At 39.0% G+C, this 18,928-nt stretch overlaps 3 protein-coding genes across 3 annotated transcripts; all 3 read right to left on the bottom strand.

Annotated features, from left to right (window-relative positions):
- Positions 1 to 2,048: 2,048 nt before the first annotated feature.
- On the bottom strand, positions 2,049 to 3,563 carry LOC136179421 (uncharacterized). Its single transcript, XM_065956127.1, has 3 exons — positions 3,463 to 3,563; positions 3,215 to 3,261; positions 2,049 to 3,117 (listed from the first exon to the last, which is right to left on the bottom strand). Exons 2-3 carry the CDS (start codon positions 3,240 to 3,242, stop codon positions 2,786 to 2,788), a joined length of 360 nt encoding a protein of 119 aa, XP_065812199.1. The 5' UTR covers positions 3,243 to 3,261; positions 3,463 to 3,563; the 3' UTR covers positions 2,049 to 2,785.
- A 1,414-nt stretch (positions 3,564 to 4,977) lies between these two features.
- Positions 4,978 to 8,932, bottom strand: ccdc86 (coiled-coil domain containing 86). The gene is made up of 4 exons (XM_020648440.3): positions 8,373 to 8,932; positions 6,432 to 6,561; positions 6,264 to 6,338; positions 4,978 to 5,259 (listed from the first exon to the last, which is right to left on the bottom strand). Exons 1-4 carry the CDS (start codon positions 8,843 to 8,845, stop codon positions 5,092 to 5,094), a joined length of 846 nt encoding a protein of 281 aa, XP_020504096.2. The 5' UTR covers positions 8,846 to 8,932; the 3' UTR covers positions 4,978 to 5,091.
- Positions 8,933 to 10,008: 1,076 nt separating this feature from the next.
- LOC109994929 (polyunsaturated fatty acid lipoxygenase ALOX15B) lies at positions 10,009 to 16,653 on the bottom strand. The gene is made up of 15 exons (XM_020648441.3): positions 16,621 to 16,653; positions 16,279 to 16,483; positions 15,911 to 16,115; positions 15,675 to 15,756; positions 15,319 to 15,441; positions 15,089 to 15,192; positions 14,456 to 14,622; positions 14,179 to 14,322; positions 13,252 to 13,455; positions 13,067 to 13,153; positions 12,784 to 12,953; positions 11,826 to 11,947; positions 11,591 to 11,691; positions 10,837 to 11,007; positions 10,009 to 10,641 (listed from the first exon to the last, which is right to left on the bottom strand). The coding sequence occupies exons 2-15, from the start codon at positions 16,429 to 16,431 to the stop codon at positions 10,462 to 10,464; spliced, it is 2,013 nt and encodes a 670-aa protein (XP_020504097.1). The 5' UTR covers positions 16,432 to 16,483; positions 16,621 to 16,653; the 3' UTR covers positions 10,009 to 10,461.
- Positions 16,654 to 18,928: the final 2,275 nt, after the last annotated feature.

Genomic DNA, 18,928 nt, shown 5'->3' on the forward strand with positions numbered 1-18,928 from the left:
TTGAGTGTGTTTCTTGCATATATAGTCAAAATGTCTTTCATGAAAAGCTATTTAATAAGAAAGAGTTGTTATTCTTCCTTACCACACAAAATACATAAATTATGTGTTGACCATATTTACATATTAATTATATCCAGAATTAGGATTTTGGACATTATAATGTTGACCAGATTCATTTTTTAAATGGTCCAATACCACCCCCTTGTGTTTAAATTTAGTAGTTTCTAACGATCTTCATTATTAATATTTTGACCAGGTATATTTTATAACTTGAAATTTAAGAAGTTCTCTGTCAAGCCCAAGTAAGTGCAGCAGAACCGTCACATCCTTTACTAGTACTAGCAGTTTACTAGTACTTATATCAGTGTATTGCGTAGTCCTTCGTTCAAATTGTCATTAAAATATTGGTAGGTAGCCTATTAGCAGGAAAATTAGCCAGCAGCATGGTCTTCGACCAGCGTGTTATGATTTTTTAGGGACCGAGCACCGACCTCGGAGCGAGGACCCTACTGAAACTGAAGGAGTTATTATTCTCCTCGCCACAATGAATGCCGGTCTGGTCCACTCATATGAGTGGCATATGCCGCATATGAGTGGCATATGCCGCGGAACCGCTGTCTGACCAGGGCTCAGAAAATCAGCAGAGACACCTCCCACCCCCACCAAGGACTGTTTTCACTGCTGGACTCTGGAAAGAGGTTCCGCAGCCTCCGAAGCAGAACTTCCAGGTTCTGTAACAGCTTCTTCCCACAGGCCATAAGACTTTTGAACAGGAAAAAAGAATCCCTCCATTCCCCCTCAAACCCCCACACAGGACTACCTCACTGGACTGTAAAACACAATATAACGTGCAATATATTTATCTGTATAGTATTTTTACTCATAGTTTTTCTTTTTATATCTATTTATATCTGCACCTTATTTTTATTTTTTATCTGTAAATACATGCTGCTGTTTTTATCCTGCACTACAACGAGCCAAATGCAACGAAATTTCGTTCTTATCTGCACTGTAAAGTACAAGTTTGAATGACAATAAAGAAAGTCTAAGTCTAAGTCTAAGTGAACTGCTTTGAAAGCCTCAATAATGTCAACGGTTTGTAATCAAAACTTGAGCAGACAATTGTTGTCATAATCAGTAGAGCTTCCCTTCGAGATTAAAGGAACATCAAAATCCTTTACATTACTCAGACACATCCTATAACCTGCCTACCTATGCAGGTATTAACATCCAGTCACACCTTCATTTTTTAACACATGATGTGTGAGTGTCACATGGAGCCTCACATGACTGTTGCAACCACACTCAACAACATGTCTACTTTTCACTTGTATGTAGGCCTACTCTGTGTTGATATTTTACACGCTCTTATGTTCTGCCTCATGATTTTATCCATTGAATTTGTTTCACACACTCCACTTGACGGCAACTTTACCATTGTTTGCCAGATATGAGACCAGTTTTCACGGCGAACCAAGGCTGCTCCATAAGGGGGATAAAGGAGAAAGCTTTCTGGAGCCAAATCAGATGGGGAGGGCCCATGGAGGTTAGCAAAAACCTGGTCCTTCCTAATTTTAAACAACAATGACCACAATTTATTTCACACTTGAATACTTACCATTGCCACCCAAAGTAATAAAAACTAATTTTAGTTGCTTGAGTGAGATTTACCCTGTTTCAAAATCTAAACCCCCCCTTAAGTGATGTGAGCCGGGCACAGAGGGAGCTAATGTTAGCCAGGAGGCTAGCACTAGCTACTAGCACATCTCAAGTGTGAATACCGGTATGTTGTTTAAATCATATCCTGGGAGGGCCCTTTATCTAGTTCTTTCAGGGGCCCAGACAAAGTGTGTGCACCAACAGGTGTTGCAGCAATGGACGCAGGCAAGCGAACTGGTTCAGATAGTTGAAAGAGCATAAAAAATGACATGTACAACCAGTGTCACTGAGCAAATATTCTAAGGCTCAAATGGTTGTGATGTAAGGTTACACACCCAAGATACCTTTACACTCATAAATCAGACCCTTTTCTAAATGCTATAGGAAAAATACATTACAGAAAAATGTGGCTAATATGATTTTATACATTTCTGAACAAGGGTGAAACATTTCAATGCAGACGATATCTTGCCTTCAATCAGATAAACATAAATGTAAAACAGGCTTTGCAGTCAGGATAGGTTGTACATTAACTGTATATTTGTTCATGCATATTGCCAAGCGTTGTATCCAAGCCTTTATTTTTTTCTATTTAAACTGTAATATGACAGATTGATCAGCAGTTACTTCTCTAAGAAACTTCAAATTGTGGACATCCACTGTAAGTCAATAGTGTTATTTTATAAATGAAACATTTTAAAGGAAAACTCTAATTTTATACATTATTTAAAAAAAAAAAAAAATGTTTCAAAGGCATTACAATTACATCCCTCTGAGTACAACAAAAGAAAACAGTACCATTTTGGCAGTGTTGCAGTTTGTGGAAGAGGTCATACTTATAGTACAGTTTTAAGGCTTTTTAAAGGAGCTTTAAGTGGGTAGAAAAACTGAAAAGAAAAAGATGAGATACGATGAGGGGCTGAAACTAAAAACACACAAACTAAGCTATTGTTGGTTTAAAAAAGAAACTTCAAATTGAATATTTGAACATCTAGATTTTTGTCTAAATCTATCAACACAAGTGCTTCAAATGATTATGAGGTCATATTTTCAAACATAAATTAAAATGGAAACTTAATGGTCAGCGGTGACTCAATTCTCGAGAGGTAAATGCAACACAACCAGGTTACACTGTGAAGATGAACTTGTACATAACAACGGTGAAGTGACACACAATCAGACCTCTTGTGTACGTGATCCCAGGATGTGTGGAAGCTGCCGTGTTGGTGGTGGAGTTTGTGTTTGTTGAGTTGGATGTCAGGGCCGCTGGCGTAACGGCTGTGTTGGCTTTGGTTGTGGCCATGGCTGCGGTGGCCATTGCTGCGGTGGTCTTGGCTGCGGTGGCCGTTGCTGCGGCGGTTGTGCCTCCGGCGGTGGTTCCTCCGGCGGTTGTGCCTCCTGCCGTGATGCCTCTGGCGGTGGTGCCTTCTGCAGTGATGACTGCCGAAGTTACTGATGCTGTTAATCAGAAAAAGAAAACATCTTTATAGGAGAGGGCTGTGTCCCCTTTTCCCCCACAACTTACTGTAATTTATGAGTTAAAAAACTTTCTCACCAATGATCAGGAGCTGTATGAGAAGCATTGTAAAGGTCTGTTTTTATCTAAAAAGGACAAAAAGAAGGTAACATCCTCCATTCACTCAATGCAAAATAAGGATTTACTCAAACTATGATTTTTTTTAAAGATATTACCAAACAGAAGAAGTAATGGAAATACAATAAAGATGAATCTGACTATTGCAGGGAAACAAAATGAGCCATTCTTATTCAAATGAAAGACACATAAAAATCCCTTCTACTTACAGTGTCTCTGGAGTTTACTCGTATAGAAATCTGGTATCTGCACTGCGATGTTAATCCTGCTCACTCTCGTCCCCAGTCTTTGGCTCATTCCCTCAGTATGTGGCGGACTTTATACCGCCAAGGACAGACATGAAAAATGATGTCAAAGAGACCTTGAGCTCAACATATTTGATGAATGATCATTCCATCCACATTGTTCACCACTTTTTTTTTTTTTTAAATGTTGCTTTGTTTATCTGTGCTTAGAGGATGTCCCATCAGTCTACTGCAACTGAAAGGTCTCACAATGCAAACAGGTTGGTGACGAACAGAAGGTAGGTGTCTCAGCATGTGGCACAAAGACAGCAGTGTGTATGTGACAATTTTGAATGATTTGTTCACAGGCTGCTTAGATAGTTCTTGAACAATGAATGTTTCATTTAAAGTCAGAGGTATGAGAAAAAGCCAGCTTTCTTTGTGTGTAAACCGCTCTCAACATTTACACGGCTATTTTTGGTGAACACACATCACCGTGTTTGTGGCTGAAGTCGTCTCGTGATGTTCTTCATGTAATGCTGATAATAATGTTAAAAAAAGAAGTATTTTGTTTGAGTAATAATCGCCAATCGTTCTGGTACGTTCATGTTATTATGAAAAACCATAGTCCACCTGAAATGCTTTAAAGAGTCTTTGAGACACACGCCTGCCCTTGAATGTGATGGTTCATTTGGTCACGGCTCATTTTATTTGTGAAATAACCCTTAATATTTCCTCATTGTGGAGAAGCAAAATTTTGAATTTTCTTAAAGCCAAAAAAATACCCACATTTTTTTTGACAGTTCAAAGCTCAAAGGAAATCAGTTTACAAGAGAAGGATTGGAATTCAATCCTGACACTTGAGAATCTGGTCTGAGGTTATTTCTCACAGAATATTTGGATTTATAGTTAAAAACAAAAAAATATCAGTTGATTTATTCATTTTTTCCGCTCTACTAATTTGTTCCAACGTCGAGCGAATCTAGAATAGCCTCAGACAGAACTTAAGTTTACTAGGTTACTTGTTTCAATATGGATACCATAGAGATTCTGTTATCAAGGTAAAAATCTTATAAGGTATCAGATAAACAGCAGCAGAAGCTACTCAGTGAAAAAATGACTGTCAGTGTAAGACATTCTCACGTTTATATATCCCCACCTGCTCATTTAGAAAGATAAACAAATGGTTGATAACATTTTGTACAACAGTTCCCTCCCCTCCCTTTACTTTCCAATCCCTGCACTAGAAATAGAAATTGCAACCTCAAGTTTACCCTCTCTTTGCCACTATGTCCGCAACATTTGCTGGTGTGAACGGCGCCCAATCGCAGAATTGTATCAACTCCCAATCTCACCTGCACGCTCTCATGGGCCAATGGGAAACACACCCACTTCCAGCCCAGAGTCATCCAAATCCAGGTAGAGGACAGGCTTACGACAGACACAGTCACCACCACACCTTAACAGGCAGCTTGTTAAATGAACTGAGACTAACGAATGTTTAAACTCTTCTCTGCTTAGAAAACCTTTATTCATTAATGTTTTAATTAAACAACACTGTTTATATTTCAGACATCCTTATAAAAGACACAGAGCTTATCCGACACAGTTTTATTATCTCACAGTCTTTTGGCTTTGATTTTTGTCGCTCTTTACACTCTTAGGCCCCTTGGCTTTTTCACTCTGCGTGCGTGACTTCTGCAGCAGAGACAGCGTGTCGCGCTTCTCTATCTTCCGCAGATGTTTCTTCTTCATCCTCTTAATCTTGGCTGTGTTCTTGATCTGTGACACAAATGAGACAGGAGAGGACAAAACAATTGTTTTTCATTTTCGAACAGACTGACTTCTGAATGCAGCTCTTACATGTAACGGTGCGTTTCTCACTTAAATGATCTGTGGGCAACCAAGGTAATATGCTTATATGTTATGTTAAAACTTGTAAAAAAAAATGATCCACATTTTTTCTTTAAAAGAGAAAAGTTGAAAATGAAATGTATAAATGTAACCACTAGTTGTCCGTGTTCTTTATGAGACTATATTTCAGACAAATCTTTGACATTAAGGATCTAAAATATAGAATCACTTTGTAGCATTTAAATACTCTTTCCTAAAGTGACTCTTCTATTTTTTCTCAGAACGGAGAGTTTATCATTTGACAGATATGAAGGAGTTCATATTAGTTTGATCCAGTAGCCACCACTCCTCTGTATCCTAGTGGACATATGTATAGGCAATATAAAAGACCTAAATGAAATCATATTCCTCTGCTAGGTGTAAAAACTGGTGGGGATCAGGGGGAGCGCGGATAGCCTAAGCAGTTATGTCATGCGCCCCATGTACAGAGGGTATAGTCCTCAATGCAGCGGGCATGGGTTCAAATCCGACCTCGGCCCTTTGCTGCATGTCATCCCCCACTCTCCCCTCCCAACATTTCCTGTCTCTCTGCAGCTGTCCTATCTAATAAAAAGGCAAAAAGGCCCAAAAAAACTACTTGGGGAAATAAAAAAGACCCTGAAGGGGATCAAGCATTTGGTCTTGTTTGTGAGTGGATGCGCATTTACTTTATATAATGATTGTAGTCATTCACAATCTTTGAAACCTTTTTTTTTTTTTAAATGGCTGTTATATACTGAGAAAACTGGTGTACATGATCAGTGCTATGTGTGTGCAACTCTCAGCTCAGATGAGAAGAAGTTCATTCTCTTCTATGTGTAAGTTGTGAAACAGTGTACGGTGTGTTGTTCAGTGTCTCTTTGAATGTATCGTGTGAGAAACGGCCGACGTACCACTTGGACAATCTCTGCTTTGCGTTCATTCTCGAGACGTCGTTTCAAGTTGTCCTCTCTCCTTTTCCTCTTTTCCTACAAAGGCAGGATATAAAAAAAGAAACATGTAACGGCGCAAATACTTTAAAACCATGAAAAGGAGAATATCCTCACAACGCTTTGACTTACTTCCTTCTGTTTGGCTTTCTCCTCTTTCAGCTGCACCGTGTACTGTTTCACCAGATCTTTCTCCCGCTTGGCCTGCATCTTCTTCTCCCAGGAAGAGCACAATGGTTTATCTCTCAACAGCACAGAGAACCTAAGAAAACAAATCACATATTGTGGGTTAATTGATGATACAGCACTCATTCCAACAGTGGCTCTCATTCATAAAGATGCCTATGAATGTCCCATACAATGTTTTTTTTTATCATTATTAACACTGATCTACAAGATCCATTTTCATTCAGGGAAACGAACAGAGCAGTTTTTATTCATCAGCTTTAATAACAGTTAAACCCTTATCATGACACAACAGGCCTTAGACAAGATAATCCCTTGTTAGCCAATATAAGTGTGTAACACATTGAAAAAAAAAAAACTTTCACTGAATGGTAGATTAAGTTCTTTCTGTTAAGGCAGGGATGGGCAACTTCGTTCACAGCAAGGGCCACATTCATTTAATTCTCACTGCCAGAGGGCCAAATTGTAGGATACAAAAAACGATTACAGTCGATTATGTCTCAAATGTAACTCAACATATACCAGTGATCAAATATTATTATGGACATATTTCTGGTTTTCATGGTTTCATGGCAGATTTTGTCATTTTTTCTTCATGTTTTGACGTGTAAAAATTGACCTGAGGGCCACATTAAGGGTTGACGAGGGCCGCCAGTTGCCCACCCCTGTGTTAAGGGCTCTATGCTTCCAGCATCCACAAAACCGATACGAGTAACTCACAACTTTGGTATCGTACTGCAGCTCTGAATGTGATATGTCATCACAACCTTTTCAACACTCATATACCCGTCTTTGGCTACGGTTGCAAAGTGGTGGAAAAATTTCCGGAAACTTTCAATGGGAAGTTAAGCTGGGGAATTTTGGAAATATTAAAAATCGTATTAATACCATACATCAACTGTTTAAAATATATTACCCCATAATAATCATCGAAACGTATTTCACTTTATGTAGCCCACGGGCTAAACTGTGTGGCTTCATTAGTCTTGTGCTCTGGGCTCAAAGGTGTGGTTCAGGGTTCTAGACATCATCTCTGCATGTTTTTGGATGAATGCACAGCGCATGTAGGGGGCGTGGCCTCAATAGCCCTGCAGTAAGCTGTGTGCTACATGCATATGATTGAGAAATAGCATAGATATTCAAGTGTGCTTGCATGAAATCTGGTTGTTTTCGTCAAGATTATGCTAAAATATATTTTCCCCAACTTAATTTAAATTCCCTGTTAAGGGCCAACCTTCAAATTAGTAAATTCCCAGTTTATTCCTGTTAATTCCGGTTAATTCCCATGGGAAGTTTCCAATTTTGAAAATTCCCAGAATTCTTCTTTAACCAATGCAAATCCACATCTTCCTAATGCAATATGTTAATGGCCACACAAATAATAGATCTATTAATCTTAATCAACCGCTTCACCCAAAGATGGAACATGAAACTGTTTATTATTTTTTTTATTACAATTAGATATAACAATCAGAGTACAGCCTCTGAGGTCAGGCGTGATAGGAAAACAAAAACAAACAAAAGGGTTGTTGGTGACATACTCTCAAAAAAGTGAATAAATAAGTCTTAATCATATAAAAAGCAGCATGTATTGACCATGTAGGTCTTCAAACCGATACCTGAATAAACCCACATTTAAAAAACGTGGTCAAGCAAGGTTTTTTTTTTTTTTTTTTCACTCAGCAGATGCACATTTTATTTTACATTATAAAAGGAAAACATTCATGTCATGTTGGAGAAAGTAGTCATATTTTTTTTTATGTAGACCTTTTCTTTAACTTTGTTTATCTGTGCAATGCGAGGCTTCCCTTTATTTCTGTTGATGCCACATTTCCCATCAACAAAAGGTTTCTCTCAGCGTGTTTACATCAGTGCTTACGACCTCACCTTTGTTTGTTGCGGTCCTTCCATACTCTCCCCGATTTCGGTTTCCCCAGAGGTACGGCCGTGCTTTGTTTTCCGCTTGATCCCAAACGAGGCTTCTTGTTCGGCATGGTGTCGGCGGTCATAGGCACCGTTTCTGACGGTGTAGGCCCGGACACATGAACGACAGCAGCCTCTGTGGTACACGACTCCGCTCCGGCAGACAAACTGAGCTTCTCCTCCACCAGCTCCTCAGCTCTTCGCGTTGCCACCTCAGTTATGCTCTCTTCCACCGCCTCCTGGATAACAGACTTCCTCGTCCTCCGGCTGGGAGTCCTCACCGGGACTTCTGAATCCAGCAGTGCGGCCGGAGTGCGCACTTGGCGACCGCTGCGGGTACGCCTCGTCTCCGGTGGAGGATCTGGGACCCCCTCATCCTGTAGTCTCATGTCAACCCCGTTTTTTTCTTCTGACACGGTTCTCTGCCCTTTCGACATGTTTTCCTACAAACTCCAGCACATAAATCCCACAGACGCGTGTGGCGTTAACCCCACGTGTGATCACCGCCGATGTCATGCACTTCCGCGTTCAATGGCGGATGGTAAACGACGCGTTATTACCGCCACCTACTGGTCTGGGGGGGGGGGAGGGGGGTGTTAACGTCAAAGTACAGATGCTCAATCCTGTCTTGATAATTCCGCAAGTCATTCAACTATAACGCCCAAATGTACGTGAATACAAGATGAAGGTTTGGAAAGTGTCCACATAAAGGCTTGAAATATGTCACCTTTAAAAACAGCGTGCAGCACCCCCTGTCGACGATGGGAGAAACACACACAGTGTTTGAACAGATGAACATTTGTTTGTAAAATCATTGCAACATTTTAAACATTGCATGATTTAATTGTGGGTTGTAAAACCAAACCAAATACTTTTAAAATGCATAAATGTGAATGGACCATGTAACAGCCTGTGCTGTTCTTATTTATATTAAAAACTCCGTGTTTGGGACATGGACTGTAAATATGTAAATATGGTTTGGGACTTCAGGGTAGCTGGAATAGCTGCTTTATTTGACTTTTGCATCTTGTGTTCTTGTGTTTCGCTCACTTGCTCTGTACGTCTACTTGAAGGAACTGGTGTAGGCCTAAAGTGTTCATGCAGCAGACATGAAAATGTTTTGTATGCACAATGGTTTGTGACTGCATTGCATTTGATATTTCATTTGATTATAGCAGTCAGCCACAATTAGGCCTATAAATCAGGGGTGTTAATCTTGCATTATACCTTAAGTTTTTTATTTTAGTGCATTGGCATTTCAAATACAGTGTATAAATGACGGCCCCTTACCTTGTGGTTAGATAACTCAGGTAAATTTCAATGTCATGGTGGCTGAAGATATGAAAACATAAAAGTACAATCCGATATTCAGAAGATAAAGGGGGTTGTTGCAGCCCACTTGGTCTTTCTTGGGGGAAGTAAAGAACCATCCAAACTACAATTAAATGAATACTTCTACTAATACTAAAATCAGCCATTTTTAATTCAAATTCATATGCACCACTTTTCATGCACAACTTCATGCAGGAAAGTGCAAATAGTCCCATAGTCTTCAAAATGTTCAGATTTTCAAAGATGAAAACAACTACAGATGCAGATGTGTTGGATCAGTTCTTTATTAAATGCAGGATGAGATGAATACATGTTGTTATTTAACAGAGAAACAGTTACAAAGCATACAGTATATCTATCTAAACACATGTCCCCTTCATTACATACTGTATACACAGTATATATTATTCAGACAGTGAGTCATATAGCACAGTTCACTTTATGGTCATGTAGTCACACAGCAAAATTCAAAAGTTTTTTTATTACTAAGTGATTTATTTTGATCAAATGTCCTGCATAATCATTGACTAAATTATATAATATTGTTAGGAGTTGATTAGGAGTTAAAGCTGTAAAAAAAGAAAATCACTAAAGTAAATAATTACAGCTGTATTAAAATGAAAGTTTAACATCTAATGTTCAAATGATCATGCAGTTTCTTCTTTACTCTTTTTGGTAATATGAAGCTGCACATGAAAACTGCGGGAGGTCACAAACATACTCAAATGGCCACACTATTTTCTTCCTTTGTTGGATCCATGTATGTGTATGGGACTTCAAGGCTATCGTTTCTGACTTTGATGATGACACTTTGCACTTCAATCTTTCCTTGAAAATCCTTAATCACCTTGCAGGGAATCGCCTCACTGAAGTGGTCCTCTGGGTACTGGCCAAATGGAACCTGATGACATCAATGAAACCATTACAATGAGTTTTCCTCTCCATGATTTAAATACGTGTTCATGTTTTTGCTTCTTAAATAGATACTGTGTGGGCTCTCAGAGCCAAGGTATGGTTGACTCTATAAGCCATGTTAACTTTCTTTACTTACTTAAAATAATGCAATTTATGTTTTTCACATGTCATGGGAACTTACAAAGTCAGAGGACTGCTTGCTGAGTAACCACAAGGTGGACATTCCATTCACTGTCACGTTGACGTCAGGGAACGTCTGCAGCATGGTGGCCTTGCTTGTTGTCCCCTTGGTGGTTGGTGGAGGAAGTTGCAGGGAGCTGGGAGCGTTGGGCATCCAGCCACAATAGTCATACTGCGATGAATAAACTGATTAATTCTTATCGACATTTCATCAAAACATATCTTTTGTCATACATTGACTTAGGATCCAAAATCCTGCAAAATCATACCTCCTGTTTTGTGTCATTCGTTAGTGTTCTCAAATGTAAAAAAAAACAAGGTAGTATTAAAAAACATTAACCTGCTTCAAGTCAGCATACTATAGGTTTCCATTGTGAGGATGTTAGCAGCCTTGTGACAGAGTTGCCTTATTTGTTACACCAACAATATAATCTCTTTCTCTATGTATTAAAAAAGTGTTCATTAGTTTGTAAAGGAAGTCATCTTAATCTGTTTTATTATTTTACATTATTACTGTTGTATACAAAACTATTAATCTCTATCTCCTCCAGTAACAATGAGCAAACTATGTTTCGAAAAAAGCTAATTTGAAAAGGGGTACATATGTTTTCTAGACTTGATTATCTTAAATGCTAACTAAAAACCTTTAACAACAAATTTTATTTAATTTTTTATAGACTTCCCCATTTAAAGGGAAAATGCGAAACCAAATCAACCAATTTCACAAAAGTTAAAACAATAATACAACAATTCACCTGTCCAGAATTCACGGCTGCGTGCTGTATTGAGCAGGTGAAGATCACCATGGTGACAAACTTGACCATCTCAGCCACTGTGGTAAGGTTCTGTGGAATTCCTGAGAATGACAGAAAACAAGCAGCATTACTTAAAATATCAAATATAACTAATGTTTGTTTGACAATAATGTAATAGTAAACAAATGAACAAATTCATTTTTCATTGAGATTACGTGTTTTTAGAGTAGCACACCTGTGTCTGCGTTGGAAAGGAATCCGTGTTCAAAAATGTCTGAAATCCACTTCTGCAGTTCAGAGTCCTGTTCAACCTCAGCATCACTCTTGTAGTAGTAGCTGAGGATTCCCTGCACAAGGCTTTCAGAAAAGTGGAGAGATGCAGGGAAACACAGTCATGTTTCAAAATACTTCTAAACATTGATTAATGTAATTAATTGTCATGTATATAAATATATAAGATTTAAAGCATTCTTTAAACATGTAAATACTTACAAACACGTGCCCATACACACATTTTAATTGTTCTGTAAGTGTTTGCCTTAAGCAGTCAAGCCCCATTAGTTCAATCTTTTTCTTTTTAAAATGACCGTGGTTTGAAATCTGTTTTTTAACTATAAAAAGTTAAATGTTTCTGGCTTCTGCATTAAATTTAAGACCAGAAAGATCTTGTCGGATTGCTTCTAAAGACCTCATCTATCGAAGAGCTCAGAGAAATATGTTATTGTGTCATCTGCATAAAAATACATTTTTCAAACTTGACCCCTTGGGAACTTCAGTGCTGACAATCATCTTGTGCAAGTTTCCTTTTAGTTCTAATAACTGCATTTTTGTAGAACCAGTTACAAATCTCATACAAACCAGATGATTCAAACATACTTAATTCAATGGAGTAATCATCTGTATCAACAGTTTTAGGTAGGTGAGGGAAACACATTTTTGCTTTTTTTGTTTTTGGGAAACTGCGAGGCAAATTTGAGAAGTTTTGAGAAAAACCTTCCAGTCTTCATGCTGTTCTGCAATCTAACCCATCTGAGATGGACAGTAGAAAGCATCTTGTTTAACTTTAGTGTGATTCATGGCATCTATCAAGTAGATTTTTTTATAGGGCATTCCATGACAACAAATGTCTCCAATTTGGCACCAATATGGTAAAACCCTAAAAAGAATGAAGATATTAAAAGTACATATAATACCTGTGGATGATATCCCAAAGCTTGAGTCCATCATCTCTGTAGTAGTAGTTGGGTACAGACTCCATCCCACGCTCAGCGATGTCGTCTGGTATGCAGAGGGAGCTGTAGGTCATTGAGGCCATTGATCTCTTCAGGATTGTGAACATACCCTCTCCGCCACAAGCTGCGAACTAGAGACCAGTCAAAATAAGCAACACTGTTTTAAGATTGGAACTTTACATGTTATTAAGATAAAAAAGATGAATAAGGTACTGATCCGCTGAGCGTGTTTGCCTTTTCCTACCTTTGTGAAAGAACCATCCTTAGAAATGAGCAGTTTTCGAGCCATGAGGTTGATCTGCAGGGTGTAGCGAGTGTGGGGGACGAGCAGCTGAGGGCAAGATTAAACTATGTCAGGAACAATATTGCAAAAAAAAGTCAGAGATTTGATGCCTCTTTACTATCCAGTTGTGTTTAATGCTTATATACCTTGTACAGTGGATGCACCATGGGCACATTGCGCAGTAGAGACACAGCAAAAACTTCAGCCAGCAGATGCGTGTGCAGCAGGTGAATATTGAGTTCATGGAAGTTGAAATCTGCACTTCTCACAAAAATCTTGGCCATCAACCAGTCGTACTCGGTGTCTGAAGGATAAAAGATGGGATTGTCCTCTCCAGGAGTCTGCTTCAGCTACAGGAGAAGAAAGCAAGATGTGGTTCATTCAATTTGTTTATTCAATTTACAATATGGTTACTAGTTTTCACAATTTTACATCCTGCTGTCTGTTTACTCCAAGTTTGTTCTGCTTTGTGTGATGATCCTGAATTGTTTTTGAATTTGTTTTTTATGTTTGTTCTCTCTCCATCTGTTTTCTTTCTCCTGCCGGTATGTGTGTGGTAGGGTGGCACGGGGTGTGGCTGGCTTCTCCCCTCAGCAGCAGATGAGACACACCTGTCTCCACTCTACTATTCTGCCAGATAACTCTGTCTCTTTGGGTAGTGTGCTGTGTACTCACTTTTGTGCTTCTTGTAATGGTATTTCTAATTGTGTTTCACCCATTTCAGTGCGTGAGATTTTTTTTCCTAGTGTCATCTCTGGCCAACTCCCTGCCCCTGTTTCATCTTTTTGAGGAAATCTAGCTATGCATGCCAGTCTCTGCTTCAGGGTTTAAATAAAAACCAAACACTTTCAAGGTTTGTTTGATCAGTTTAGTGATCGTTGCCTTCATCAATGCTTTGGTGTTATTTAAAGCTGCATTATAGTCTTGGTTAATAAATTCAGCAAAGCAGATGCTCTCCGTCTCAGTAAAAAATATGTGTATTGGTTTTAGGGGTGCTTAAAAAAATACCCTAAATTTACCCGGCTTTACTGATTATTCTTGAGCTTTATTTACTATTCTTGAGTTACTTTCACCTGAATAGCAATTGGCATCATCTTGTCCTCAGGTGTTTTGTGGAGCAGGACGAGGGGAGCCATCAAGTACTGCTTCTTCCCGTTGATGGTGTTTGCCTCCACTCCATCCAAAAGCTTGTAGTCACACAGGTATATGTTCCCTTTCTGTTTGGAAATTATGATAAAGAATTAAAGATTTTTACTATCAAGCATACAATGTGGATATTACAATTGATTTAACATGCCATGGGGAAATGCATGATTCAAACACTAAGATCAGTGAGGTCAAGACAATCACCTTCAATTCATCATCCAAGGTACACTGGCCAGGTAGAAAGATCAAACCTTCAGACACAGGGATTTTCTCTGGGATGGCTGAACAACGCCTGATCATCATGGGATTCACACCGTTTAGAAACTGGTAGCCAAAGAAAGAGTCCTCTTTCCAATGTTTATGGGCATAGTCTGTCAAAATAACAGTGGAAAGTTCCTGAGTTTCAAGATTTAGAGTAGACAACTACAGCTATGTAGCTTAGCAATAACTGAGCTTTATGTGAATCCGCGTAATGGGAAACAGTTCAAAGAAGACAGAGTCATGGACAGGATGGGACACTGGCCAGAGTTGCTCCAAAATAGATTTCAGTCATCTAATTAATAAAATGTTATTCAGTAAACAGCTTAGTCATTACCTAATTTTGACATAGAGACATAAAAATACATAAAAACCTTCTGCCTGTTTTTTTTACACTTTAACAAGCAAAGTAGAGAGGCCAATATAGCATTCCTAAAAATGTATGAATACAAATGAATGAGAAATATATCTTTTAGAAGCATAATGTAAATGTGTGTATTATCTAAAAGAATTCAAGTGAATGCATTACTTTGCAGGCAGAATCAAGTTTTTCAGTAAACTAGCATTATTATTAAGTACCTGATATGTCAGTGCGCTTGCAGCAGAACACCCGATTGATGTCCTCGATATCAGTCCATTTCTCTGTGCAGTCAGCCAGACCCTGCAGTTTCAGCTCAGCCAGCCTGAAATACAGTAAAATACAAATGCCAACTTTATTATTTGTTCTTAAATAGTTTGATAAACAGGTAGGGCAAAAGGTACATTGTTTTATTGTTGGAAAGATATCTGACAGAATTTGGGGACTTCACCCTTCGACTGCAGTGAAGAGAAATTCTGTGGACTTGGTAAAGGAGAATTGGACCTCGTGAGGCAGAGAGCAAGGGCTTTCTGCCTTTATGCAATGAGGAATTCCTTCTGCATACGTATTCCAGCTGGAAGAAAGAATAGAAAAACAGAATGATAAACTTCGGACTGTTAAGATGCATTTGTATTTATAGTTTTACAATAGAGTTTGAAAAAACAGTGGCATGATAAAAACATGTAAAAAGGCTGGTGTATTGTATCATTATTTAAAATGAAAATATTGAACTAAAATAGAAGCAGGTTTGGATGCATTCTGGTTTTAGGGGGGGAAACGTTAAAACTGTAGCGGCACTTAACTCACCAGTAAGCTTGCCCTCGCAGACTCAGCTCCTGCTGACGATCGTACAGGCCAAGAGGATGAGTGTCATCAAAGACTCTCAGAGCTTCAAGAAACAGAGAGACACAAGGTTTAAAATGTGGATACATATTCAATATGATGGCAAGCATAGTCGAAGTTGTGGGACATGTCTATTTTTTGAACCCTTTCCTGTGATTGGGTAGAAGCTTAGTATGTAAGAAAAACTAATTTCCACAAACCTCTTCCCTCTCTGAAGCGGTGCACCTCACTGTCACTGATCCAGCGGTAGATGGGAAAGTTGTAGATGTGTCCTTCAGGGCATTCCACTTCCACCTTGGAAGGAAACCAGGCATCTTTAGGGAAAAGAAGGGGCCCGTTTTTTTCCAGCTCTATCAGGAGCAGCTTTCCAATGGAGACATGGTCGGACACGGTAAAAGTGGACTCCTGGAGTAATTACAGAAACAGAAGACATCTAGATGTAAATATGAAGTGCATATAGTTATCCCGTTATTAATTTAATGATTAACATAAAAACACAGACAGTATAAGGACGGGGACAAAATCAAACACATTTACAAATACATAAAGAAGGATATTTTACACTTACTGCTCCCCTGATGAAGGCAAAAGCCCCTCTTATGTCTATGAGACAGTGTCTATGGCTCTCCCCATCTGTCCCCACCAGCTTGATGTAGATATTGTTAAGTGTACCGGAATCGCTGAGATGGCCAGTAAACACGGTCACTTTATAGTTCACCATTTTCACTCTGGAAAGTACAAGGAGTCCTGATGGGAAAAGTTTTTTCAGGTATCTAAAAAAAGACAGGTGTTTTTCAGTAAAAGTAGATAAAATACTAAAAAACCATGGCATTTTGAAAGTACAATGGCACAAAAATTATACAATACAACTGTTTTAAAGTGAAATCATTAACTGAAGCATCTCTCTTACCTGTCAATGAGGCCTATAGCTCATTAGAAGAACTGCTCTGTTGAATGAACTCACCACCTCTTGGTCCTCTTTTTATACATGCAGTTTGGTGGGAGTGTCCAGTTAGTAGTATTTGTCAGCTATGCACTGGAATGTCAAACATTCACTAAAGCTTGCAAAACATCAGGAGCAGGATGCAGGCTATAATGTCATAATTTCATGTTCAAGTTTGTTGTCATATGCACAGACATTTCTTTGAAGCACTTCAGCAATGAAATGTTAGCCTCGAACAATGCTGATATAAAATGTATTAAAAGACAGTCACAATAAAAAGTCTTGATCAAAGACATATGAGCGCAGAAGTTAAAATGAAAAGAATACATAATATAACTAAAAGAGTAAAGTTTGCGTATAAGACATACTCCAGCTTATCGATTGAAAAATGGGAGATCTTGTGGTAGAAAAATGGGAGATCTTGCGCCCAACAAAAAAAATTAAATTCCACGCTTAAACAAACACAATATCTCAGAATCCAATTTTAATCAACTAGAAGACAAAACATTATGGCAGCCACTCCTAGTTTCCGCTATCTTTTTTCCAGGGAATGGGACGACTCCCACTCAATTTTTCACGAGGAGATTCCACCCTCTCCATAGCCAATCAATTACCATTCTTTATACCAATCTTACAGAAGAGTTTAGCATTCAGACCTACTAAAGAAGCAGTGCAAACAATAAGAAAAACACAATTGCTTGTCAATATCTATGTTTTGTTTTAACTTTTTGATAAAGCTTCAGTGAAACATGAAAAACACATGCTCCCAACCTTGAGTCCCTTTTTATAAATGGGATGAATTTGCAGAACAGGGCTTACCATGTTCTACTAAGAGGTGATGTGAAGGGCAGTCACTATGCAAGAAGCTCTCAGAGCAGAGTTTGAGAGAACATAATGAAGTCATCAAGTATGACAATACTGTCAAATATTTTCTATCGTAAAATATGTAAAATTATCAATATATTAACCTGATGTTTCGCTCCAGCGCCAAATATTTTTATTGCAGATCTAAATGAATCACACAAATGACCTAATTGGGATCCAAAACGTCAAATTTTGCCGAAAGGTGACAAGTTTGCACCCCTGACCAGTAGTGTTCTTCTTGTATGTTCATCATTATGCAGCCTCTCTGTTGTAAATACCTACACTCCAGCAGGTCCATGTAAACAAGGACCATCATCTCCTTACAGTATGAGTTGTAATAGTCTTTTAAGAGACAGTGAGTAATTGTGCAGAAAGGAACAAAAATATCAGGACTTAAGACTTTTTCTATTATAAGGGTCTAATACTGAGTGCACTCTCAGTTGATAAATTAACACAGATAAGTTTAATGATACTTAACATTGTTCTTTGGTATACTTAATACATTCCTCCACATAACCACATACAACCTTTCTTCATTAAACATCTCCCTCAAACACATAGGCCTACTTACAGGGTGTAAAGTCAGCCTCACCCAGGGACGTAACACCTGGTGTCACAATAATGTCCTTAAATGCCTTGCCTCCACCATGGAAAGCAAACTAGCAGCCACCAACTCCGCATCACCATCAGCAACTAACACCCTGCAAACTACCATCTATATATTGTATATTAGAGGGAGCCAAAGGAACCAGGAGCAGACCCACTCCTCCGGAAAGTGGCCAGCTTCATTTAGCCCATGACTGGAAGATGCTAGTTGATGTTGGTCGGCAGCTCTCAGGACTCAGTGGACGAGGCATATGAGCGGAAGCAGCTAAGTTATGCCGAGTTAGCAGCAGAAGCACAACTCTGCGGCTGGAACACCGTAGTTCGTCCTGTGGAAGTGTGGTGCAGGGGGTTTGTAGCAACATCTACAATGAGGTTGCTCAGAGACCTAGGAATCAGAGGTCAGATCTTGAAGGCAGCAACCAAAGCTATGTCGGAGGAAGCAAAGAGAAGAAGCCAGTAGCTGTGGATGAAGAGGCAGGACTCCTGCTGGGCCCCAAGGTAGCAGTCCAGGTTGACACAGAGGGGGGTGTTTCTGGGATGCCAGAATTCACTGTTGAGCCCTTCTGAGACGTCGTGGGCTTATCAACGAAACGTTGAGGAAGGAGGGTGCCCACTTGAAAACCCCCCTGTGTCTACATTCCCCAGCTAGGTACAATCTTATTAGGTTCTTGCACATAAGGGATTTTCTACATCTTGTCCTGTGTTTCTGAAATCCAAATCTGATCTGAAAATCTAAGTACAAGTTGAAAGAAATGAATTCTAAATGGAGTTTTATTATTACAGTTTTAGCAGAGACACAGTGTTA

Source organism: Labrus bergylta, chromosome 1 (assembly GCF_963930695.1).
Source record: "Labrus bergylta chromosome 1, fLabBer1.1, whole genome shotgun sequence".
In the NCBI taxonomy this organism is placed as follows: Eukaryota; Metazoa; Chordata; class Actinopteri; order Labriformes; family Labridae; genus Labrus; species Labrus bergylta.

Bases quoted from the DNA above. Each gene is read 5' to 3' on its own strand.
- LOC136179421 (XM_065956127.1), bottom strand. From the start codon at position 3,242: ATGCTTCTCATACAGCTCCTGATCATTG. The intron at 3,118-3,214 runs GTGAGAAAGTTT...TCTGATTAACAG, and splicing joins CATACAGCTCCTGATCATTG to CATCAGTAACTTCGGCAGTC.
- ccdc86 (XM_020648440.3), bottom strand. From the start codon at position 8,845: ATGTCGAAAGGGCAGAGAACCGTGTCAGAAGAAAAAAACGGGGTTGAC. The intron at 6,562-8,372 runs GTGAGGTCGTAA...TTGTTTTCTTAG, and splicing joins AAGGACCGCAACAAACAAAG to GTTCTCTGTGCTGTTGAGAG. The intron at 5,260-6,263 runs GTACGTCGGCCG...TTTGTGTCACAG, and splicing joins AAGCAGAGATTGTCCAAGTG to ATCAAGAACACAGCCAAGAT.
- LOC109994929 (XM_020648441.3), bottom strand. From the start codon at position 16,431: ATGGTGAACTATAAAGTGACCGTGTTTACTGGCCATCTCAGCGATTCC. The intron at 12,954-13,066 runs GTAGGAAAAGGC...ACTGGTCTCTAG, and splicing joins AGGATGGTTCTTTCACAAAG to TTCGCAGCTTGTGGCGGAGA. The intron at 11,008-11,590 runs GTGAATTGTTGT...TATTCATCGCAG, and splicing joins CAGCCGTGAATTCTGGACAG to TATGACTATTGTGGCTGGAT.